Source organism: Pantherophis guttatus, chromosome 1, assembly GCF_059756535.1.
Source record: "Pantherophis guttatus breed Tessera chromosome 1, ASM5975653v1, whole genome shotgun sequence".
Taxonomy (NCBI): Eukaryota; Metazoa; Chordata; class Lepidosauria; order Squamata; family Colubridae; genus Pantherophis; species Pantherophis guttatus.
Window position 1 is genome coordinate 300,465,722 of NC_142063.1, and position 22,143 is coordinate 300,487,864.

Consider the following 22,143-nt stretch of genomic DNA (forward strand, 5'->3'; position numbering starts at 1 on the left):
TAGGAAGTGAGCTGACCATAAAAATTGCTCCCTCTAAAAAAATCATGAGTGCAATTCTGTTATATCTTTCGTGTTTCCTAAGGTTATTGCAAAAATTGTTTTAAGTTTTTAAAATGCAAAGCTTAGGGAAAACCAAGAGCACTGCAGTTTAAAATTATTTTAAAAAATTCAACAGAAAGTTGTTTCCTTGACCTAGTAACTCTATATAATCCTATAAACTCATTAGTATTTATTCAATGGTCAGAGATTGTAATGGAATGGGTGGATGACCTTGGGGAATGAGGGAAAGAAGCAATCAGCAAGAAGCAAGCAATAGGAAACAGTCAGACAAAAGAGGCAGGAACCCCTAGTGGCTTAACGATTAGAGAAAGTAATTTAGGAAGACCCTGTCCTAATGGATCAAGCAGTTAAATGTGGCGGCAGGAAGTTTGTACTTTCAGGATTGCAAGATTCTATTAATGTAGCCTTGAGATAAGTGTGATTTATTTTTATTTTTTTGCTACTTTCAGAATATTTTAGAACTCCTCATCTCACCAGTAAGATTTGGCAATTCTATTTCTTTGGGCCATTCTTCTGTCAACACTTTATTTTCCAGAATGATCTTTATAACATCAGGACTATTATCACAGTCCTGATCAGTCATGTCAGTTATCACAATTCCCAAATCTTCCAGCTTCTCAAGAAGCACATTCATCATTATGTTATCAATGTCAAAAAAATTCTATAAAATGTTCTCTGACAATCATCACTGGAAGGGCATTTTCACTAGTTTCTCTGGTTACAACATGCATCATTTAAGTTATTTGTTCCATATGACTGCTGTCAGATTTATGATCCAGAAGATCAGAGTAGAATCTTCTGACTTCAGATTTGTCACAAACTTCTGTTTAATTTTTGTTGGTAGAAATTCCATGATTTTATTTTGAATTGCTTTCCAAAATCAGTGATAGGTATAGATTTTAGAAGAGATGGTATTTCTAAATGTACTCCTAGAACACAGCATCAACCCAGCCATCAACACTACACTTTGAAGGATGCTGTGAGCACATTATATTTTACCATTCTACAATCTTCTCAGTGCCCCACCAACCTTTTTTGCTACCTGTTAAAGACCATTGGTGTCTTTGACTTTTTCCTGCTTTTATACCCTCCCATCAATCTCCATTATTTCTGCACAGAACAACCATGTCTGTATCTGGAAGTAAACAGCCCAGCTTCACATGTTTACAAAACACCCATGTTTCTATTAAGACACAAATCACCATAACTATCTATTTGTGCAAGAAATGGGTCATGCACAAACCATTTTGCACAGCTTCAGCATACACTACCTATCATTTTGTCAGCAGCAGCCTAACTCTTTAACTATTGGGTATTTCATAATAATTTATTGGATGGAAATTTCTATTTTTATTGTCGTGGGGAACATGAAGTTTTTCATTTGTTATGACCCATGCAGTACAGCAAAGTCCTCCATTTCGATGGATCCACAGATTTAAGGAATTAAACTTCTCTACCATACTCTATTCTGTCTACACTTGTAACTTATTTCATTTTAATGTATGCCGATTAGTGTACATTCAAAGTGACAGTAAAGTTATTCTAAGTTTCTAAGGTTACATTTGAGGACCAGATATGGATTCTGTATTAGCTGCATCTGCACTCTTAACTGAACATCAGGTACAGTATTTTTTTCATCATTTACATCCTCACTGAGGCTTGAAAGCTCACCAAGAAAGCACAGGTCTCTGAATCTCAGGACATCTACTTCTTGCTCAGATGCAGAAAGATACTTTTGTTTCTTTCTTTTTCTGAATGATGCCTCAGGTTCTTTCCAATCTCACTCATGATCACTGTTCTCTACCAATAATAGTGGCATAGTTAAAGCAACATTTCAGTGAGGAAGATAACCTCTTAAGAACCCAAGTCACTCCTAGTGTCTCCTCTGTCTGGCTGCTCATCAGTTGTCTCAAATTGATTTTGGACAAGCAAGAGGAAGTTCCCTGAGAAGCTGGAGTTCATTGGTCCAGGCTCCTGACAATGCTGTAGTAGACGCACTACCTGCTGCTTTCTATTATTCCCTTTGATCTTTTGTCTCACCACCTTGTTACATTTTTTGTGACCTTTTCCTTCCAGCAAAAGCAATTTACTATTTCTTGCTGGAAGAAATAGAGCGCATAGAATACAAATAGTCCTGCAACAGATGCATCTCTGTATTCTAGATCCTAGTAACTCTCCTTCCACAGTCTGACTTCCATATCCTGGCTTTCTTAGCATCACTTCATGAGCTTGGCATAGATCTTAGCCACACACAGTATTAAAAGGGGGATTTGTTGCTACACTTCTCAATAGTAAAGCAGCAGGAAATAACAGAGAAAAAGGCAAAAGCAGGAATACAAGAATTATTTGCAGATGAGAACTTAGCTGGACAAGGCAAATTCCAAGTCAAGTAGTCGAAGGCAAAGCTGATGATTTGCATTGCCAAGACAAGGAAGAGATAAAGTCTCAGTCAATTAGCCAGCCAGGATCATAAATAACTAGCTTCTGGGCAAGAATCGCAGAACATGAAGCCAGATGCTCAAGGTTCTTCTAACAAAGAAACACTGTTGCTTTGAAGTTTAAATTCTTTCTCTGCTAAACATCAAGCCACCAGAAACTACTGCATTCAAATTACTACAGTTTCTCCTTAATTTTATCTTAATTTGTGCTATGAAGACATGATACAGTGAACAGACTGATATGACAGTTTTCTAATCTTGGAACTGCATGATAAAAGTATAACGTGACAAGCAATGGGATGTAAAAGTGGATATCTCAAAACTCCTCTCCTATAAGTCTGCTGGCTCTTCATTCACTGGGGGTAGCAGCTTCACAGTTCCTGTTGCTATCACATATCTTCAAGGAGGTAACTCACCTAGTATCCACCACCTAACTTCAGTGAGTGACAGAAGTGTCTTCTTCTGATTAACTATGTGGAATAAACACATGGTCTAGTGCCGTGATGGCGAACCTATGGCACGGGTGCCATAGGTGGCACACGGAGCCATATCAGTGGGCATGCGAGCATTGCCGTAGCTCAGTTGCAGCGTGCATGTGTGTGCTGGCCAGCTGATTTTGGGGCTTTCCGGTCCCACCGGAAGTTGGGAAATGGGCTGTTTCCGACCTCTGGAGGGCCTCGGGGTGTATGTGGGGAAGGCTGTTTTCGCCCTCCCCAGGCTTCTAGAAAGCCTCTGGAGCCTCAGGAGGGTGAAAAACGGGCCTAACGGGCCCACTGTGCCATCACATGCTAAAAAAAGGGGGGAGCATGGGGGTGGAGTGCATTGAACTATGAGTGTGGGCACGCATGTGGGCGACCTCCCCACGCTCCTCATGCTTTTGGCACGCGACGGCAAAAAGGTTAGCCATCACTGGTCTAGTGGATTCAAACATTCCTTCCTAATCTCACGAGATAAACAAAATGCAACTATTTCAAAAAATAAAATGCAAAATGTATTCTTTTTCACTTTAAATTTTATTAGGCAAACATTTGACACTGCAGGAGATTACAGAATTGCCTAGACTGTGACCAACTTCTTACAAACAAATAAAAAGAAAAAGTCCAAAATAAAATGCAATGCTCTGGATAGATCACAAGATGGCTCTGGTTTATTATATATACAGTAGATATTTATCTAAATCTTAGAGAAGATGCTGCACACATTTCACTGCATGTTATAAAAGCTAAAGAAATGTAACTTCATGCATGCAGCCTGAAGAATGGATGAAGGCTGAAGTTTAAACACCTAATTCTATTATGGAGAGATACAGAGGCTTTAGGAGAAAACAGTAAATATAATTTTCGTGCAAATTCTTCATTATGAGAATTTCTACAGAAATAATATTTTTTAGAAACAAAAGCTTATCTGCTTTAAGTCTGTAGAGATTCTCAGTCATCCAGATCATGGTTGTCCCAAAGGTGCTTTTTCAGGAGGCAACTGGACTTTTTTGTTTTTTCCTTTTGAAGATGTTTCGCATTTCATCCAAGAAGCTTCTTCAGCTCTGGCAGGATAGTGGGGAATGGAAGGATTTATATTCCTTGCAGACAGCTGGTCATTTGCATCCTTTTAGAGCAGGAGTGTCAAACTCAAGGCTGGATCTGGCCCATGGGGTGCTTAGATCTGGTCCGCAAGGCCGCCCTGGAAACAGCAAAGGACCAGCCCACAGTGCCTCTGCCCAGGGGTGAAATCTAAAAATTTTTGCTATCGGTTCTGTGGGCATGGATTGGTGGGCATGGCTTGGTGGTTGTGTGACTGGGTGGGTGGGGCCAACATGATGTCACTCACGTCACTCTTTCTTCTCTCCCTCCCTCCCTCCCTTTCTCTTTCTCTCTTTCTCTTCCTTTCTTTCTTCTCTCTCTCTTGTCAGCCCCACTGCGCCGGGGCTGTCATTCTGGCAGGGACGGCAGCCAATGAAGCCAACTGCCCCACATTCCAGCTGCCCAGGAAGCCTCACCCTGCCTCCACTTGCTAGCCCTGCGTCCTGTCACTCGCTGGTGGCTCCCTCTCCTGCTCACTGCTTCTGGGACCGCTGCCATGACCTCAGATCTCCTAGTTGCCGCCGGCCCGCTACTGCCTCTCAGCTGAAAGGCGGACAGGAAACAGCAGGGTCATCACCAGCCGCTTCCATGCCTGTGCAGAGGCCCCAAGCCTGATCGGGAGCAACATCGCTACTTAGGCTGCCCAGGATTACTCAGGGCTTGCTCATGAGTAATCAGGACTTGATAGCCCAGGCAGCACAAGATTAATTAAGGCTTGGGGCCTCTGCACAGGCATGGAAGGGGCTGTGCGCCAGTTGCATGACTGGGGGCTTGAGTCGGGTGGAGTAGCGGGGTGAGGTGTGCTGGGCGCATCCCCCATCATTGTCTGGATGCAGGTGCTAGGACCCGAGGTGGAGGGGAAGGCAATCGGGCGGCAGTCGCCCATAGGCCCTGTGGAAACTGAGTGCTCCAGGTCCAAAAGGTGACCGAGCCTCGCCATGTTCCCCCAAGGCGGCTCTTCTTCAGCCGAGCGCAGCAGGTCCCCCTTTCTGACCGCCATTGTCAGCCTTACATCTGCCCGCCCTCCCAAGACTGCCCATGGACACTCCAGCAGAGCAGCAGTCCCCCGTCATGGGCTGGATGCAGGCAAGTGGGCGGCAGTTGCCCAAAGGCCAATCAAAAGCTGATGTCCCGGACAGTGCTGCACATGTGGTGCCCTCCCGAAGCACCGCTGCCACCGTTCGCTTTCGTTTCACGGTGGTAGAAGGAAGAAAGTGAACGGCGAGGCTGCCCTGGCCGAGCAATCAACGCCCACTGGCAGCTCTCCCAACTGGCGGCTTCTGCGCCTCTCACATCACTTATTCACCGGTGGACCTTCTGCGCTGCGCAAAAGGTAAAAAAATCCACAGTAACAAAACCTGGTCGGGTGGGCGGAGCTTTGCTCCGCCATCGCTACCAGATCGCTGAACTACTGGCCAAGATCGCTACCGGATCGCCCGATCCGGTCCGAACCAGAGCATTTCACCCCTGCCTCTGCCAGTGAAAACAGAGCTTGGGAGGGCCATGCGCACCCACCCACCCACCCACCCCTCCATTTTTGCTGGCAGAGGGCTAGCAAAACAAACAAAACAAAAGAAGTGTTTCCCCTTTTGCATTTGAACATGCAAGAAGGGACAGGAAAGGAGAAAGGGAAAGAGGAAAGCCAGAAAAAGAAGGAAAGATGGGAAGAGAGCAAGGAAGGAAAAATAAGGAATGAGGGGAAGGAAGAAGACAGGAGAATGAAGAGGGAAGGAGGGAGAAGAAAAGGAAAGAAGGAAGGAAATTATAACGAGAGTGAGGGAGGTTCTGAGGGAAGTCCTGCCTTAGCACTTGGCCACTACAGGTACCCCCAACATGAGTGATGTTGAGTTGGCCACATCTACCCCAGCCATACCTATCCTCCCCCCCCCCCGAGGTCAAACACAACCCTGATGTGGCCCTCAATGAAATCAAGTTTGACACCAGTTTTAGAAGATTGTTGAAGCACTTGGATCTGTGTCCTCAGGATCACCTGAGTAGTGCTCCTGGTCCTGTAGTCTGTATTTTTCTCTCTCTGGAAATCCATTCCTACTCCCACACCATTCAAAGGGTGTTCATCCTAAATTGTATAGCTAAAAGTCTGTAGAGATTCTCAGTCATCCACATCATGGATTCTCTGCTTTATTTACCTGGATCTCCTCCAAATTCAAAATGCAAAATTTTAATCAGAGATAGTAGTTAGTTTTGAATATATTCTAGCATCCACAGGGTTTAATAGAGCAGTGGTCCCCAACCCCCGGTCCGCGGACCGGTGCCGGGCCGTGGAGTACCTGGCACCGGGCCGCGCAGCGGCCGGGGGACATGAACGCTGCAGCGCAAAGGCTCCTGGGCCGTGCGCAATGGGCCGTGCGCAAAAGCTCCTGGGCCGTGCCCCCACCCCTGCGCGCGCTCAGCGGGCCGCGGCGATAAAAAGGTTGGGGACCACTGTAATAGAGCTCTGTCCCTTTGTTTTACAACAGCCATTACTTTTTTATCACTGGAAGAAGGAGGGGTTTTGGTCATCTTTAGGTGAGATGGGTGGCATACAAGTCAAATAAACATAAACAAACAAACAAACAAACAAACAAACTATGAAATCGTATTCACAATGACAAATGTTGTTATAATATAAATATTTAAAATATAGTTATATTAACTAAGCTTGTTGCAGAGGATATTTATCTAGAAAAATGATAAATAGGATGTGAGAAGTATGATTTTTCAAAATACTTCTATGATTCTCAAAACCTCCCAAACCTGAGAAGCAAAAATATGGAAGGGGGCTTTCAGGCTTTAGGACAAAAATAAATTCCTTCTGTGTTGTAGATGTTTCAGACAACATTTTAACCCTTAAATCCCTGAACCCCTTTTCTCAAGTAGGACTTGTCTTCACCTACTTTTTAGAGAGCTGGCCCCAATGTATCACACTAAATTGAAGTGGCCATCAAGCCTATGTAAGTGTTTAATCATGGGTGCAAATAAACTAAAGAGTACAAAAAAGAGAGAAACAAACATGGTTAATTCCAAGCAGTGTTTGCTGTGAGGTTGGAATGCATTTGGGATGGGAAAACTGACCGTGTGAAGCTGAAAAGGAAAGCTGCTGGGATCCTAAGGTATGAATCTACTGAAATAAGAGGTATGATCACATGTTGAAAGCAGACAATGTAATTTGGAGACAAAGTGGTACAGTGTAAATGGTCAGAGATTACAATTATGTGAAGTAACGCATTGTAAACCGCCCTGAGTCTCCGGAGAAGGGCGGCATATAAATCAAATTAAAAAAAAAAAAAAAGTAGGACTCAGGAATCTATGGAGATTTTCATTCAGGTTGCCTTTAATAATAATATCCAGCATACAGAACTTCACTTATGGGGCTACTTAGACAATGCTATGATATTAAAGAGGCACCTGCAACATATCATAATGTTTAGAAACTTGTGCTTGATTTTTACATTTACATCCAACCCCAGTCAAATTATGGTCAACTGAAACAAAGTTATGTCTACTGTAGCATGTTTATTTAGAATAAATTAATTTGCACTAGGATTAACCACAATTTATATAATTGGAAATATCCAATTTTCATATGTCTGCTGGATGAAGAGAGCTAACTATTACCCAGCTTAATTATGGTTTACCATTATATCTAAATATTTTCGAAATCATGATGTCTCTTCAAGTGCTATGATTTTGTAGATTATTGACCATACAGGCTATCAGAAACAATAACAATTTAACCCCAACTAAAAATGGATAGCTGTAGTTTCTTCAGTTCTGGATAAGAGCTACTGCATTTCTAGTGTTAACTACGCGTCAAAGATTTAACCTGATTGTGAGCCCGATTCCATATGAAAAACTGCTACTGTTGTGCTTTTTAATCCTCCTTTTCCTTTTCCTTGGCCTTATCCCAGGAATATTTGCAGTGGCTGGTTGATAATTATTTTCCATTTGGTTTTTATAGAAGATAATTTATGTAGCTCAGAGTTGAATTGTGGAACTCTTGGTGCTCTTTGAGCATGGTTGTCTTTTGCAGAGATTTCATTACCCAACTAGGTAACCTCATCAGAACTAGTGAGTGTGGGGTTTGCTCCCTGTTTGTTCTTACTGGGGCTTCTCAGACCCGAGTAACCAGATGCTATTCCTTTACTAGGAACTGATATCGACCTTCACATTTATATTTAAAAGCTATAAGAGTGGTTTCTCTGGGTTTGGTTCACATCTGGAGCCATGATTAAAATAAGACTTCTGACTATGGACAAGGCTACTGACATTAATCATAATCTTGGTTATGATTTAGACTTGGAGGATACACTATGCTTAACCACTAGAGGCTTCATCATCATGCAAACCAGATTTTTGTGATACACTTGCAATTATTTAATTGTTCCCCATTGATTAATAAGAGAGAACAACAGAAAAGAGTCTTGAATTAGAGTCTAATTTTTAGTTAGGAGGCAAATCTATCTGAGCATTTACCAAGATCATTTTTCCTCTGAGTGGAACAATATTATTTTTTTAAAAAATACTGCCAATATCATCATGTTTTAAACTCTGCACAAAACAGTTTTTATTTTGACCTGGAGCTATTTTATCAAATAATGTAACATTTTCTTTTTTTCTAGTTATAGTTTTTAGGTGGAACATACAAGAAAATATTTGGTTGGACTGCCCTTATATTCAGTTCAAATCTAATAGGAAGTTGTGGCCATTTTCAGGATAATCCATCCTTTTCCTGTCCCTATTATGTGCTGTTCTACTTTCTTTACCAACAGATTCTTAACATTACTGCCCAGTCTTTACTAGGCTGCTTTGGGGATTTTTTTTTTTTTTAAATTTGATTTATATGCCGCCCTTCTCCGGAGACTCAGGGCGGCTTACAGTGCGTTAAGCAATAGCCTTCATACTTTTGTATATTTATACAAAGTCAGCTTATTGCCCCCACAAACTGGGTCCTCATTTAACCTACCTTAGAAAGGATGGAAGGCTGAGTCAACCTTGAGCCTTGGAGAGATTCGAACCAGCAGTAAATTGCAGGCAGCTGTGTTAATAACAGGGTGCTTTAAACCACTGTAGTACCAAGGCTCTTTAATGCTCCCTTAAAAATAATCCCCCTTATACGTCATCTCAGGAGGCAAGCATTTGTCAAAAAGTGAACTTGCTATAATAATACATTATTATGGTTGCCATCCTGAATAACTTAAAAATATTAAACAAACTCATGGAGGATATACCTATCAGTGTCCAGCAGCCACTAAGGCTAGGTAGTACTTTAGTTTTGAAGGGGGAAAAGGTGATTTGGGGTGTGAGTGGGTGTGTACAGAACATTTGTAAATGACACCTTAAAGCAGCTGTACTTTTGCTGCCACACAATTCTGGAAAAAGATGTGTTTGATTAAAAGAATTGCTTACAGGTGCCCCTGGCCAATATCCTTCTTCAAATCTGCAGCATTGCACTGTCATAACTATTCCATATGATTTGCACCCAGAATCAGTTTGCTTCCAGGATCATCAACTGCCAAGGAACAGGAATTAGGATAATATGGATGCATCTGTCCTCAACGTGTGGACTGCTCAGAAGCATATGGCTGGTGGTAGTGGGATGCTGGATCTGGGACTTTGGTCCCCTTTGGTTTTGGAACAACTTGTTTTTAAGAGAGAGATTTCTTTCATATACATTTGACATTTCTGTGTAGGCTTTAATGTTCTCATTATTGGCTTGGACCTGTGGGAGAAGCCAAATCTAGGACTTAGGTGTGCAGCTAATGGAAAATGTATCCTTTAGGACAACAGATCACAATAGTAATGATGACAGATAAAAAGACATGTTCACACAGATTCCTTGTGCGAGTTCTTAATTACCATTCCCACAACCTCACTCATTTCAAAGTTGAAGTTTTCTCTCTCTCTCCTGTTTCTCTCTCACTATCTGAAAGGAGACCAAAACTGGTTTTGTCTTTTGTAAATCTGCAACTCTGCAGGCCTTGCAGGTGACTGGCTTCTGTATCATCCAGAATTAGAGGAGGGTAATAATCCAGTTCCTAATGCGAAAACGTGACATGGATCTGGCTGGCACAGGTGGAACATTCTGGTAAAGGTAAAGGTAAAGGTTCCCCTCGCACATATGTGCTAGTTGTTCCCAACTCTAGGGGACAGTGCTCATCTCCGTTTCAAAGCCAAAGAGCCAGTGCTGTCCGAAGACAGCATGTGGTCGGCATGACTAAAAGCCAAAGGTGCATAGAATGCTGTTACTTTCCCACCAAAAGTGGTGCCTATTTTTCTACATGCTTTCGAACTGTTAGGTTGGCAGAAGCTGGGACAAGAAACGGAAGCTCTAGGCACTAGGGATTTGAGTGCCGCGTACTCAAATCCCTAGTGTACTTGAGTGCCGCGTACTTGGTTGAGTGCCAACCTTTCGATCAACAAGCTTAGCGTCTTAGCCACTGAGCCACCACATCCCTTATAACATTCTGGTAGCTCTTGGCAACTCTTTAAATGAAAATTCCAGTTTGAACTAAGGAGTCCTAAAGGAAGCAACAGGGCAGTCATAAGAGCAACGAGGAATGCTCTTTTTAAATGCAAGAGGAAAACAGCTCTTTCTCAACTCTTCTTCCCTTGCTTATTATAGTGAAGAGTAATACCCAAGGCATGGATTAGCAATGGGGTTCTAGCAATTTATTTTATTTCCCTTTCATGTGGGATGATGGTGACGGAGACTTTTGTCCCTTTGGGATCTGTGGTAGTTCAGAGAATGGATCATTGCTCAGATAAGCGTACCCCCATTGGTTGCAGAAGTGAACTAAGTGAGTCCTAATGTTCCTCCCACATTCACAACATTACAAGATCTGCAGAAGCCAGGATGGAGGGATTTGGAGAGGAAACCCCATGTTCAAGGCTACGTTAAAGGGGAGGCCTTCGTGCTTAATTCGTATGCGAGCAATTACGTCTTGAAGCAACCCTGTCCAAATCAAAGGGATACTGGAAGTAAGTTCAACTATTCTTGAGGCGAGAAGTAAACACTGGGTACCAATGCGCGTGGAGCCTAAAATCAATCTGGAAGTGCAGCTGGTAGGGAAGCGCAATCTCGGGCGCTTTGGATTTCGGCATCCAAAGGAGGGCGCTGCAGCTCACAGGTTTTCCGAAGGCGCCTCGGTCCACAGAATCCCACCGGCCGCTGAGCAGAGCAGAGTGGCCCTTCGCCGCTCCGGTCCAGCACAAGCATATTCCGTGGGGAGGTGGCAGAGGAACAGCAGAGGGCGCTGCCGGACAGGTCCAGGCCCGGTGGCGCGGAGCGGCAAGAATGCAGCGCAAGGGAGGGTTGCTGACTGCTGGGCGAGCAAGAGGAGCTGATGCTGCAAAGCCGCCCGCCTTTCCCGGTGGGGACCATGAGGAGCGCTGAGCAAGAAGAAGAGTGGAGAGGCTACGCTTAGCTTCGCCGACCCCGGTTAGCTAGCGCGCTTGACTATGGCTGGGGGAAGGAGAGGGCTGGTGGCTCCACAGAACACCTTCCTGGAGAATATCGTGCGGAGGTCCAACGGTAAGGAGGATGCCAGCGGGGGTGCCAGGGCGCTTCGGCTTGATGTGTGTGTGTGGGGGGGTGGTGGTGGTGGTGGTGGAGCGAGGACCCGTAGAGCGAAACCCGAAGCTGGGGAGGGGGATTCTCCAATGCGGGGCTGCACTCATGGGCTCCTCCGGGCGTTTTGGAGGGGCGAGGCTGGGCCAGGCTGGCTCCGAGCGGGGTGGGGACGCGGCGAGCTTTGGGCTGAAGTGATGCTGCCTTTGGGTGGGAAAGCTTCCCATAGCCAGGCATCGCCTCAAAGTCCTGCAGAAGAAAGTCCCCGAAACGTCTTGGAGGGAGAAACCCGCGAAACGTAGCTGAACCGAGGACGGGAGCGGCTTGCAGGTGCCTTTTGGGCAGGCTTCTTGCTCCGGGTTGGGTTGGAAGCCAAAATCACCCGAATCGGTTTTTGTGCCCCGGAGCAGGCGTTGGGAGGGCTGCGCACAGAGCCTGGTCGCAACGGGCTCTTGGCGCCCCCTTTTTCGTGGGGACCTCTTCCCGTTGCCCGAGCCTTTCCACTTTCCCCAACCCGATTTCTCAAGGGCTTCCCCCTCCCTTAGCACCGAGATTTTGGCGCTATGCAGACCTGGGAAGTCTTTGCAGAGGCTGTGGTGAGATCCTCGGAGAAGAAGAGAAAAGCGAGGAGGGGAGATGTCGAGGTTGGGGAGACCCTCTTCCTTTAAGACTTCATATCTCTTACAGACGGAAACTATCCGGAATGCTCTCCAGAATCATAGCTAAAAGCAATTTCATTAAAAAGTGAAAACAATCTGGTGATGTCCTATTTCTCCCCTCACCTCTTTGATTCAGTATAACCACCGTGGTTTCTTGATTTGCTTTATGGCATTTAAACACTTCTGCAGTGTAAGAGAAGCTTGGAATACTCTTGAAGCTGAATACCAAGAATGTTTGATCTTGATGGACTCAGGTTAATCTCTTACTGGCCTTTCTTCCCTTTTCTATCTGTATTTCCTAAGTATCCATTCTTGTGCATGGTGAGACTTGCAGATTTCAAATGAAATTCTCAGAATCTGGACCACGTTAGAAGTCATATTTATTTGTTCTGGGGGAAAATGTTATTTTAAAGACCTGAAGTTATTCAGACACTTCAGGTGGGCTCCATAAAAAAAAATTAGATAGCTTTGACCAAAAAAAAATGATTGATATTGGATTAAGTTAGCATCTAGAGATGTTAAAACATAGTTAAAAAAAACATATTTAATTATACAACACCAAATAACCACTCTGCATTTTAAATCTTTGGAAGCAGAACTAGGAGATGAAAGATTGGAATGATTTAAAAAAATCTGATTTGGGAATACATTTCCTCCCTCTCATTTATGTATCATAGAGGATGGTCTACAATGCTTCATCTATTGAACCCTAGTTTAAAAATACTGAGGAAATCAATTCCCAGCTTGACTGATACAGTTAGGTGTGGCTTCCTCTCTGCATAGGTCTGCTTTAAAAGGCTGTTAATTAAGATGGATTATCTTCCACTTTCCTACTTCCCTTCCCATTATCAATACTTTATTGCAAATGTACTATAGTGTCTTAAACAGCTTCCGGAACTGGATGGGAAGAGAGGGATAAGGATGCTGTACTGTACTTTTTTTTTACTATATAGATTTTTGGTTTTTTTTTTTAAAAAAAAGCTTCTTCCAATCCTGAATGATAAACTGTTCAAAATTCTCTTCCCTCAATGTTTAAAGGTACTGTAGCCCTCAGCCTAAACATGAACTAGGATCCTTCCTTCCTGTCTGATTAATTGCTGCTATATGAATGAATTGGGGTTCTTGGCTCAGGTATTGATGAAACAGAGTGAGGGCTGGGCTCTAAGTAGGAAGGCAGGCTCCTTCTGAATTTGCTGAAAAATATTTAACAGTGGGGGTAATCAAGCAGATGTACTACTTTAATAATTTCCAGAACTGCTTTGCCATGATTTTTTTAAAAAGTTACTTTGTGGAAGAAATAGACTTGGTTTTTCTGCCTGCAAACCATAAGCAATAATGTTAGCAATTCCTTCCATGTTCTTTTAAAATTCACAGTATTATCCACAATTATCTTCCCAAGTGAAAGTTTTCATATGATGGCAGAGGGAAAATATAATTAGTCATCAACCCAACAATGGCAAGTAGGTTCTATTTCCTCAGTTTATTTCATTGTTGTTAGATGGATATGCCATTTAGCTAGTGCCAACTATTTTAAAAGAAACAACCTAGTGGCTGTCTTTGGTGTTTGAATAATATTGTCATTAAAATGCTATTTTGAAGAGAGCTCTTAGTAGAAATTGGCATGGCTATTCTTCTAATTTTCTTTTCCAATAAAAAGCTGGCTGGAAAGCTATTGCCCTTAATCAATTTCTTCAGTGGTTGCAACAAAGTTCTTGAGTGGATTCTGGAGTTCTTTAATCCAGAAGGCTTTATTCCATTTATTTTTTTTCTCCCGGCAGTCTGATATACTAATTTCTGCACATGTTCAATCTCTCTCCACCCCAGTTTAGGATTTATTCATTGTAGCTGCTCTGTAGTTCTGAAAATAGTTGTATTCTCCCAAGCCAACTGATAACTATTTCTTCCTTATGTTTGGGTTGTACCCTTTTAAGTGCCCAAAGATCCACACATTGAAAATGATCTCCCAATTAATGTATAAGATCACCAGGAGTCATTAACGGACAGCCTGTTTTCAATATTCTCACATTTCCATCACTTAAGGAGTGCCATCATTGGCCCTCCTTTAGAATCTTTAATACAAAGCCCCTTGCATTAAAATGATCTTTTATTAGGTGATCAGCTAAGTTTTGAAATTTTAACTGAGCTAATTAACTGTCATGAATATTGTTATTGTGCATTTAATATTTGTGATATGTGTGAAAGCAAAGCATATGCTTTTCTTGATGTAGGGGATTGGGCCAGTGGAAAAAGGATAGATGAGAATGAGGACTTGGATGCGAGAGCATTTGTATAACATCCAACATATGGGCTAGGGAGAGTCTTCATCTTGTAACCCATTATATAAACATTCCATATCCTTGATTTTAGATTTCTTTTATGGCATCCTCTGGTCATTAATTTCTAGGCTGTAGCTGTAGGTCCTTCTAAACAAAGAGTGGGAGCTATAATGGCAGTCGGCTAGGCTAGACAGCAATTTCTCTGAAATATTTTAATTTGGATTTCTGCACTGAATAGGACTTTTTCCAGTAGGACAAGAGGCAAGGAAGTGGGGTTGAAATGCTGGAAGTTGTTCAATTGATGGTGAAACTGTCTTTACTTGGAAATAGGGAATATTGTGGTTCCTCTGAGGCAAAATAATGGCAATGTTCACCTGACACCTGATTAGCATAAGATGAAGGAAAGCAAACAACCCTCCTATTTTTTTCACTTCAAAAGCTTTTTTAGAAAGCCCGATAAAAATCTCTAGTTCAGGGGGCACCATTCACAGGCAATTCATGAGCATTAGACAACTTCCAGATTCCCAAAACTCTTCGTAATAATTTGATCTCTGGAAAGAACATTCTGCCTTTCCCACTGTTTATATGGGAAGGAAAGACAGTGTGAAGGAGGAAGGAGATTGTGGGAAGAGAGAATAAGGGGACGGTCCCACCCAGTACTGGCTCTGACTTTGGCTTCTGTTCATTTTTGCTCACTGTCCCAAAGGTCCCTTCAAAAGGCAATTGGACTTTCTTGTTTTTCCTTGAAGACATTTAGCTTCTCATCCAAGAAGCTTCTTAAGTCAGAACTAAAGAAGCTTCTTGGATGAAAAGCAAGACATCTTTAAGGAAAAACAAGAAAGTCCAGTTGCCTTTTGAAAAAGCACTTTTGGGGCAAACATGACCTGAATGACTGAGAATCTCCATAGACCTTTTTGCCCACTGGTTACTGTTGGCATGTGACTTGACTTCCATCAGATTACTCCAGTAAGAATGCAACTTTGAACGAGATAATTTTGTTCATTCCCAGAGTGTAAGTGTAAAAGCTGGCACATAAAGGGAAAAAAATGTCCTTTCCTAATGCCTGCATTAATTAGGGTGGGACATGTTTTTCTAACAAATGGAAAAACAAGAGGAACCACCAGCTAGGGTCCCATCCAGTGGCAGTGAAGCTGGAGTCACTGATTGGTGGAGTCAGATCCAATGAGAGTAGAAAGTGATGAAACTGGGTGGAGTTTGCAGCATTGCAGGACTGCATAGTTCTCTCCTCCCACCCTAGGCATAGATCTTAAAATGTAAAAATGTAAACCTAAGAAAAGACAAATTTGTGGATTCTTTTGTATTTCAGCTAAGTCTCTAGGAGCTGATTGGTATCATAAAAATCTCCCTCACAGGCTTTGATTTTTGACTCCTTGTCTCAAAAACCTTAATTCCAGATTTACTACATTTTTGTGCAGAAATGTTAATATGCTAAGGGACTGTAGGCAATCTTTTGCCTGAGTGCTTGAGTGCTTGTACTAATATTAAAAAGCCTATGAATCAGCTTAAAGAATAAAGCAGCATTTGGGCTGGGAGGGTGTTTGTTCCCAGGGAATAAAAAACTAGACCAAAAGAGGTGAGAGCTTGTACAAATGGCCACAAGACAGCCACCTGGTAGATACGGAAATTAGCTTGATTCTGAAAAAAAAAAAAAAATCCAACGAATTGCTAAATCCCAGGTAAATGCACTTGGCCTATCATTATTTTGAGATTAAAATGCATCCATCCTTCTGAAATACTGTTGCTATTATTTTGCACTGATACCATAAGGTTCTACTTGTACTGTGGAACTTTCTACACAGTGGGGAAAATTTAAATCAGTGGATTGAGAATTAAGAGCAGCTTTTATTCTGCTGAAGTTCTGAGACATTTTTAGACAAAGAAATGAAATCATCTTGAAAAGGGCCTCCTAAAATATGCACTTCTGTTGGCTGATTAAACTGTTAAGTTTATGGGCCACTTGCTTCAATATTTCAAAGAGATTTGAAGGTGTGTAGGTTTGTTTAAGTGGTATTGATTAATATATTATATTGGCTGATATTCCCAAGATACTACCCAAAGAAGCTATAGTGCCAAGATGCCTTCCCATCTGGAGAATCAATGTTTCTTCTCCTTTAATAGGTCTGTGGAGTTAAATTTCCTGTATTTCTGGTTAAAAGGTAATGTCAGGAATGGCAAAATTGCTGAAATTGAAGGCCCAAGTCTAAAGGTAGTCTGAAAGTTCAGGTGAAGAGTCTGAAAGCATAAGAAGAACTTACCTGTTTTTTAAACAGAAAATTTGACACAGGGAAACCAGAAGGTTTAAAAGAGATGGGGACCCACCCAGCTAAAGGCTTATTTTGGATTAAATGGAGCAATAATGTGATTTTGTGACTACAGTTTCACAAATTATATGAATTGACTAATTAGAAGACAGTCCCTGCAAATAATTATTGTCAGTGTACTAATATTTATATTCCATAAAAATATCTTTGGGTTTTCCATGAGGGGAACGATTGTGTGTTTTGGAGGGCTTTGGTAAATCTTGGTAAAATTTAATATCCATCTGGCATCATTTTAGTCCTCTAAAATAATGTGTCCCAACCTTGGCAACTTGTGGTGGACTTCAACTCCTAGAATTCCTCAGCCAATCCATATATCTTCAAGCTGCCAAGGTTCAGATAAACTGGTCTAAAGTATTTCCTTCTTTCTCCAATCACCACAGGCCTCAATATCTATTCCTGGGCTTATAAGGTAACTAGACTTTGACTCTATAGCCAGACCTCTTTGTAAGTTGGTTTTATGTTTAGCAATAGCAATAGCACTTAGACTTATATACCGCTTCATAGTGCTTTTACAGCCCTCTCTAAGTGGTTTACAGAGTCAGCATATTGCCCCAACAATCTGGGTCCTCATTTTACCCACCTTGGAAGGATGGAAGCCTGAATCAACCTTGAGCCGGTGAGATTTGAACTGCTGAACTGCAGCTAGCAGTCAGCTGAAGTAGCCTGCAGTACTGCACTGTAACCACTGTGCCACCTTGGCTCAGGTATAGGCGTTGTTTTGAGCTCAGCATATGGTAAAATACTGTATTTGATCCTAGCTGTTACATTTTGCAAACAATGGTTTAAAGCTGATTTCAGTGTATAAACCTGATAATTGTGATTTATTTAACGATCATAGATAAGCAAATTATGAGTGAATGTTGTTAGGTTAATCATATAATTTGGGAACTAGCACCGATTCCACACTGAAAAGACTGGGTAGCCATTTGTCTGAAATAATATAGAATCTCCTGCCATGGTCAAGGGGTTGGACTAGAAGACCTCCAAGCTCCCTTCCAACCCTATTATTCTATATTCTATACATAGAACAATAGACTGAAACAATTTAGCTTATTTGCAACACACAAGTGACATTTTGCAGTAGATTCCTAAGTATCATACACCATTGATTAATTGCAATATAAGTAAAATATTTCATATTTACAATTGGAGGTCTGCAGTTATTCTAATTATAATAGGGTTTTTAAAGTATTGATGTGGTGGTATTGGAATTGAATTTTTATTGCAAAGTTGGAGTACAAGGCTAGTCAAAAAGAAAAGGAATCGGTAAGCAGTCCAATCACTTGCTATACCAAATTAGATCACATACTGATAACAAAAATAAAAGAAATGCTTTAATAAGCTCTTACCACAAAGTACCTATATTAGTATATATATCTAGATTGCTCGACATCTTGAAAGCAGTCAAATGGCAGAACTGTAAGAAGAGTGCTGCATTTAATGCAATTAACTTAATTGTCTTATGCAAAAAACCAAACATGGATTATTTGTGACCTTGAGCTATTTATACTACAGTCTGAATTTTTAAAAAAAACCACAACCTTTTACATCTAACATTTCTATTTTTCTTTCCATTAAAGTCATTGTTAGCGGCTTACATCTTAGCACTAAGAGCTTAACTATAAAATTTTTAAATATAAAAATTCTTGGTATAAATTCCATTAATCTTCATGTTTAAAGTTGTTATACTGTTAGCCTGGAAGTTTTGTTGAATGAGGTTTAATTCACTTCTGAATGAACTGAGACCCAGCATAATTTTTAGCATTCAGAGAAGCTAGGGTTCCCCGCAGCTCACAAATTTTAGTCTGGTTCAAATAAGCCCTATAAAGTTACTATGAATCCAGCCATTGCAGTTTGTAAAACCTTGGGTCACGATTTACCCTAACCCTAACTCCATCCAATGTTTGTTTGTTTGTTTATTTATATCCCACCTTTGTTATTATTTTTAAATAACTCAAGGTGGTAAGGATACCTAATACTTCTTTCTCCTATTTTTCCCCACAACATTAACCCTGTGAGAGAGAATGCTGGTCACTTGCTTTCATTCCTAAAGTGGGATTAGAACTCAGGCCTCCAGGTTATAGCCTAGTGCCATGATGGCGAACCTATGGCACGCATGCCAGAAGTAGCACGCAGAGCCCTCTCTGTGGGCATGCGCACCGTCGCCAGCTGTTCTTCTGGTTTCCAGCACGTCAGCTGATCTTCATGCGTGCCAGAGCCCTGGAAACCGGCCATCTGATCTTTGAGTTTTGAGGGCTCTGGCGTGTGCAAAGATCAGCTGGCCAGCATGCACGCACGCGCCGGAAACCAGAAGACCAGGTGATTTCCGGGGCTCCGGTACGCACGCATGCGTGCACACACTCATGTTCCAGTTTGGCCACTTGGTGCCAAAAAGGTTCGCCATCACTGGCCTAGTGCCTTAACCATCAGACCAAGCTGTTTTAAAAGAAGACATTATTTTGCAAATAATTGTTATCAGTCCTATGTCCTCTGACTGAATGCTCTCACATTACTTGGGACCAGAGAATTCTAGAAGTTGTAGTTTCAACATAACTGGAAAATAGCCAGTTGACTGATAAATATCTAAATACAGTTAAATCCCAAAATTGACAGGAAATGTTGTTTGTCGACAACAGACTTATAGATAACCATTCAGTTACTAATCACAATAAAAGCAATTTCCTTAATCAGTTTTGTATTTCTGCCTGTGAATCATCAATTTTAACTATTTTTTTGATTTATGCCAGTAAATGATGTGATTGGGTAATCAGAACCTATTACTTTGTATAAAATTTTGGAGTAATTAAATCAAGGGATATACTAAAAGCCCTTTCCTTTCTTCTCCTTTCTCATTCAAGGGCATGGTTAAATTGAATTCAGATCACATTCAACCCCAGACTAGACCTGACAACAGCAAGCATGTTTAAAAAATGCAGATAGCTGTCTTGATCATTATTAGGATGTTGGTTGGAACGGGAGGGGGGTAATTATTTCAGGGTGTGTGTGTGGGAAATGGATCCTTGGAAGCTTTTTGCTTCATTAGCCCATGTTTTGGGGCTTTAAGATTCTCCCTGTCCCCCCCAAATGGTTCTCCTTTCCCTTATAAAATAACTACTTTGTATTTATTCCCTCCCTCTCCCAATAAGCTTTATATTCCTTCTTACCTCAGACTGGCCTTCAGATATGGAAGAGGTATGTTCAAAGAGCGCCACTGTGGGTTCTCCTCCAAATGTATATGATCTTGGAGATTCAGGGCCATTTTTGACAAAGTATTGCTGAACATTTCACTTAGAAAGAAAATGAACTATGTTTTCTGGTTGCAAAAAATGGATACAGTTCATACTCTGAAGTGTAGAGTTCCTGATGGTGCCAGCTGTCAACAAGAGCCTGGCCATCTGTGACTGAGGAGACTGGTGTGTCTAGCAAAATACATGTTCTGTAGCCATAGTATCCTGTTTTGTTTTTATTTTTAATATATAGAAGAGGAGGCAGGAAAGTGACGCCCCCATGAAATCTGCTGTCTCAACTGGTTTGCATTGCTTCAGAAAAAGTTCTCTGTAGGTAAGAACTCAGATGAATTAATTGGGTAATCTGTAACAACACTACTGATTTCAGGGTATTATACCCTGGGCAAAATCAACACTGGAACTTTTTAAAAGAAAAGCTCTGTTTCTTCTATTGGTAAGCTATTCACACTTGTATACAGGAATAGGCTTTTTTTTTTAACCTTAAGGGAGAATTGCTTATCATTCTTTGATAAGTACATGTTCATTAATTGGAAATTAACTAATTGGAAATTAATGGAATACAACACTAATTAAAATCTTTGCTTAAGTGCCTAGATGACTTGTGGATTTCTTTCATATGGATCCTGAAATGGCTTTGTTTTATTTTGACCTAAAAATCAGAGTTTATACATGCAACTGTTCCATGGGACTCGTAAATTTAAATTATGGTATTTAAGAATAGATTGCATATCATATCTTAATTTGTTTTTGAAGGCTGCAGATTACTCTTTTATGTGGTAATGTATGGTTTTGTAAATTCAGTGAGCATTTACTTAAAAACAAAAAAATAAAATAATTAAAAAGAATTTTAAAAAGCAAGGTGTCCTGCTTGAGCAGGGGGTTGGATTAGTAGCTCCCTTCCAACTCTGTTATTCTGATATGGTTTTTCTAATAATATAGCACAGCAGGTTTAACATGCATCTTGATAGTGCAGACACCTGACACCAGACACTAGAGGGACCTGTTTCCATACTGCTTTGCTAAGCATATTCTCTTTTATCCTTGTTGGGAAGGTCTGAGAAGCAATGCAGTGTTTATAGTATATTGTATTTTCTGAACAGAGTTTTCTTTGGAACAACAAAATCACACAATAACACATTTTAAAATTAAATCCTTCATTCCTATATTTTTATTTAAGTTTTTAAAAGACTTTTGGTGTAATTCTTTTAAGTTAACTCCATTTCAATTATCACTTTCCCCATTTTTCTGTGTCAGATCTTGTTAACCAATACTACAAAGGGAAAAGACTTCAAGGGGATTTTGTCAACTTGATATTATCAGTATTCTAGTTTCTCTCAATTATTCAAGCATTAGTTATGGTCTACAACAGGGGTCTCCAACCTTGGCAACTTTAAGATTTGTGGACTTCGATAAGTCTTGAAGTCCACAAGTCTTAAAGTTATCAAGGTTGGAGTCTGGTTTACAATACATAGTATTGAAAGAGGAAAAGAGGCAGAAAGGCAAAATCCTTTAAGCCCTCCATGTTTCCATTGTTACTCCATTCTTCACATCACATTATATTTTTCCTCCCCACCTTTGATCTACTTGTGCCTCATGGTCACTGTGTTTGTTTCAGTCCATGAAATGAAAATGGCCACCATGTGTAGGAAGTATGAACTGTTGCCCTCATTATCACCCGCAATGTGCTCTACATGGGTTTCATTAAAGACCACTTGGAAGTTACAGTGAGATGATCCATAATTATAGGAACCCTTTTACTAACTGGTATGTAACTCTGGGAAAGTGATGCAACAGGCCTTTTACTGGCTGTCAGATGAAATTGAAAGTGCTGGCTTTTACCTCTATAGTCCTTTATGGCTTGACACCTGAGGGCCTACAGGACCATCTGCTCTATTAGATCATATTGGAAGAAGATATTCTTAGTTCTCACTTTTGGCAAGTAAAGAAAACTGTATCAGGCCATGCTATGTTTTAGC

The 22,143-nt window shown here is 41.2% G+C and overlaps 1 protein-coding gene across 1 annotated transcript in view; it reads left to right on the forward strand.

Annotated features, from left to right (window-relative positions):
- The first annotated feature begins 11,383 nt into the window (after positions 1–11,383).
- KCNH1 (potassium voltage-gated channel subfamily H member 1) overlaps positions 11,384–22,143 on the forward strand; it is a 211,889-nt gene continuing 201,129 nt past the window's right edge. Inside the window, exon 1 of the mRNA XM_034427741.3 lies at positions 11,384–11,606. Within this exon, the coding sequence (XP_034283632.1) occupies positions 11,534–11,606 (73 nt within the window). The 5' untranslated portion in view covers positions 11,384–11,533. The remainder of the gene's footprint in view (positions 11,607–22,143) is intronic.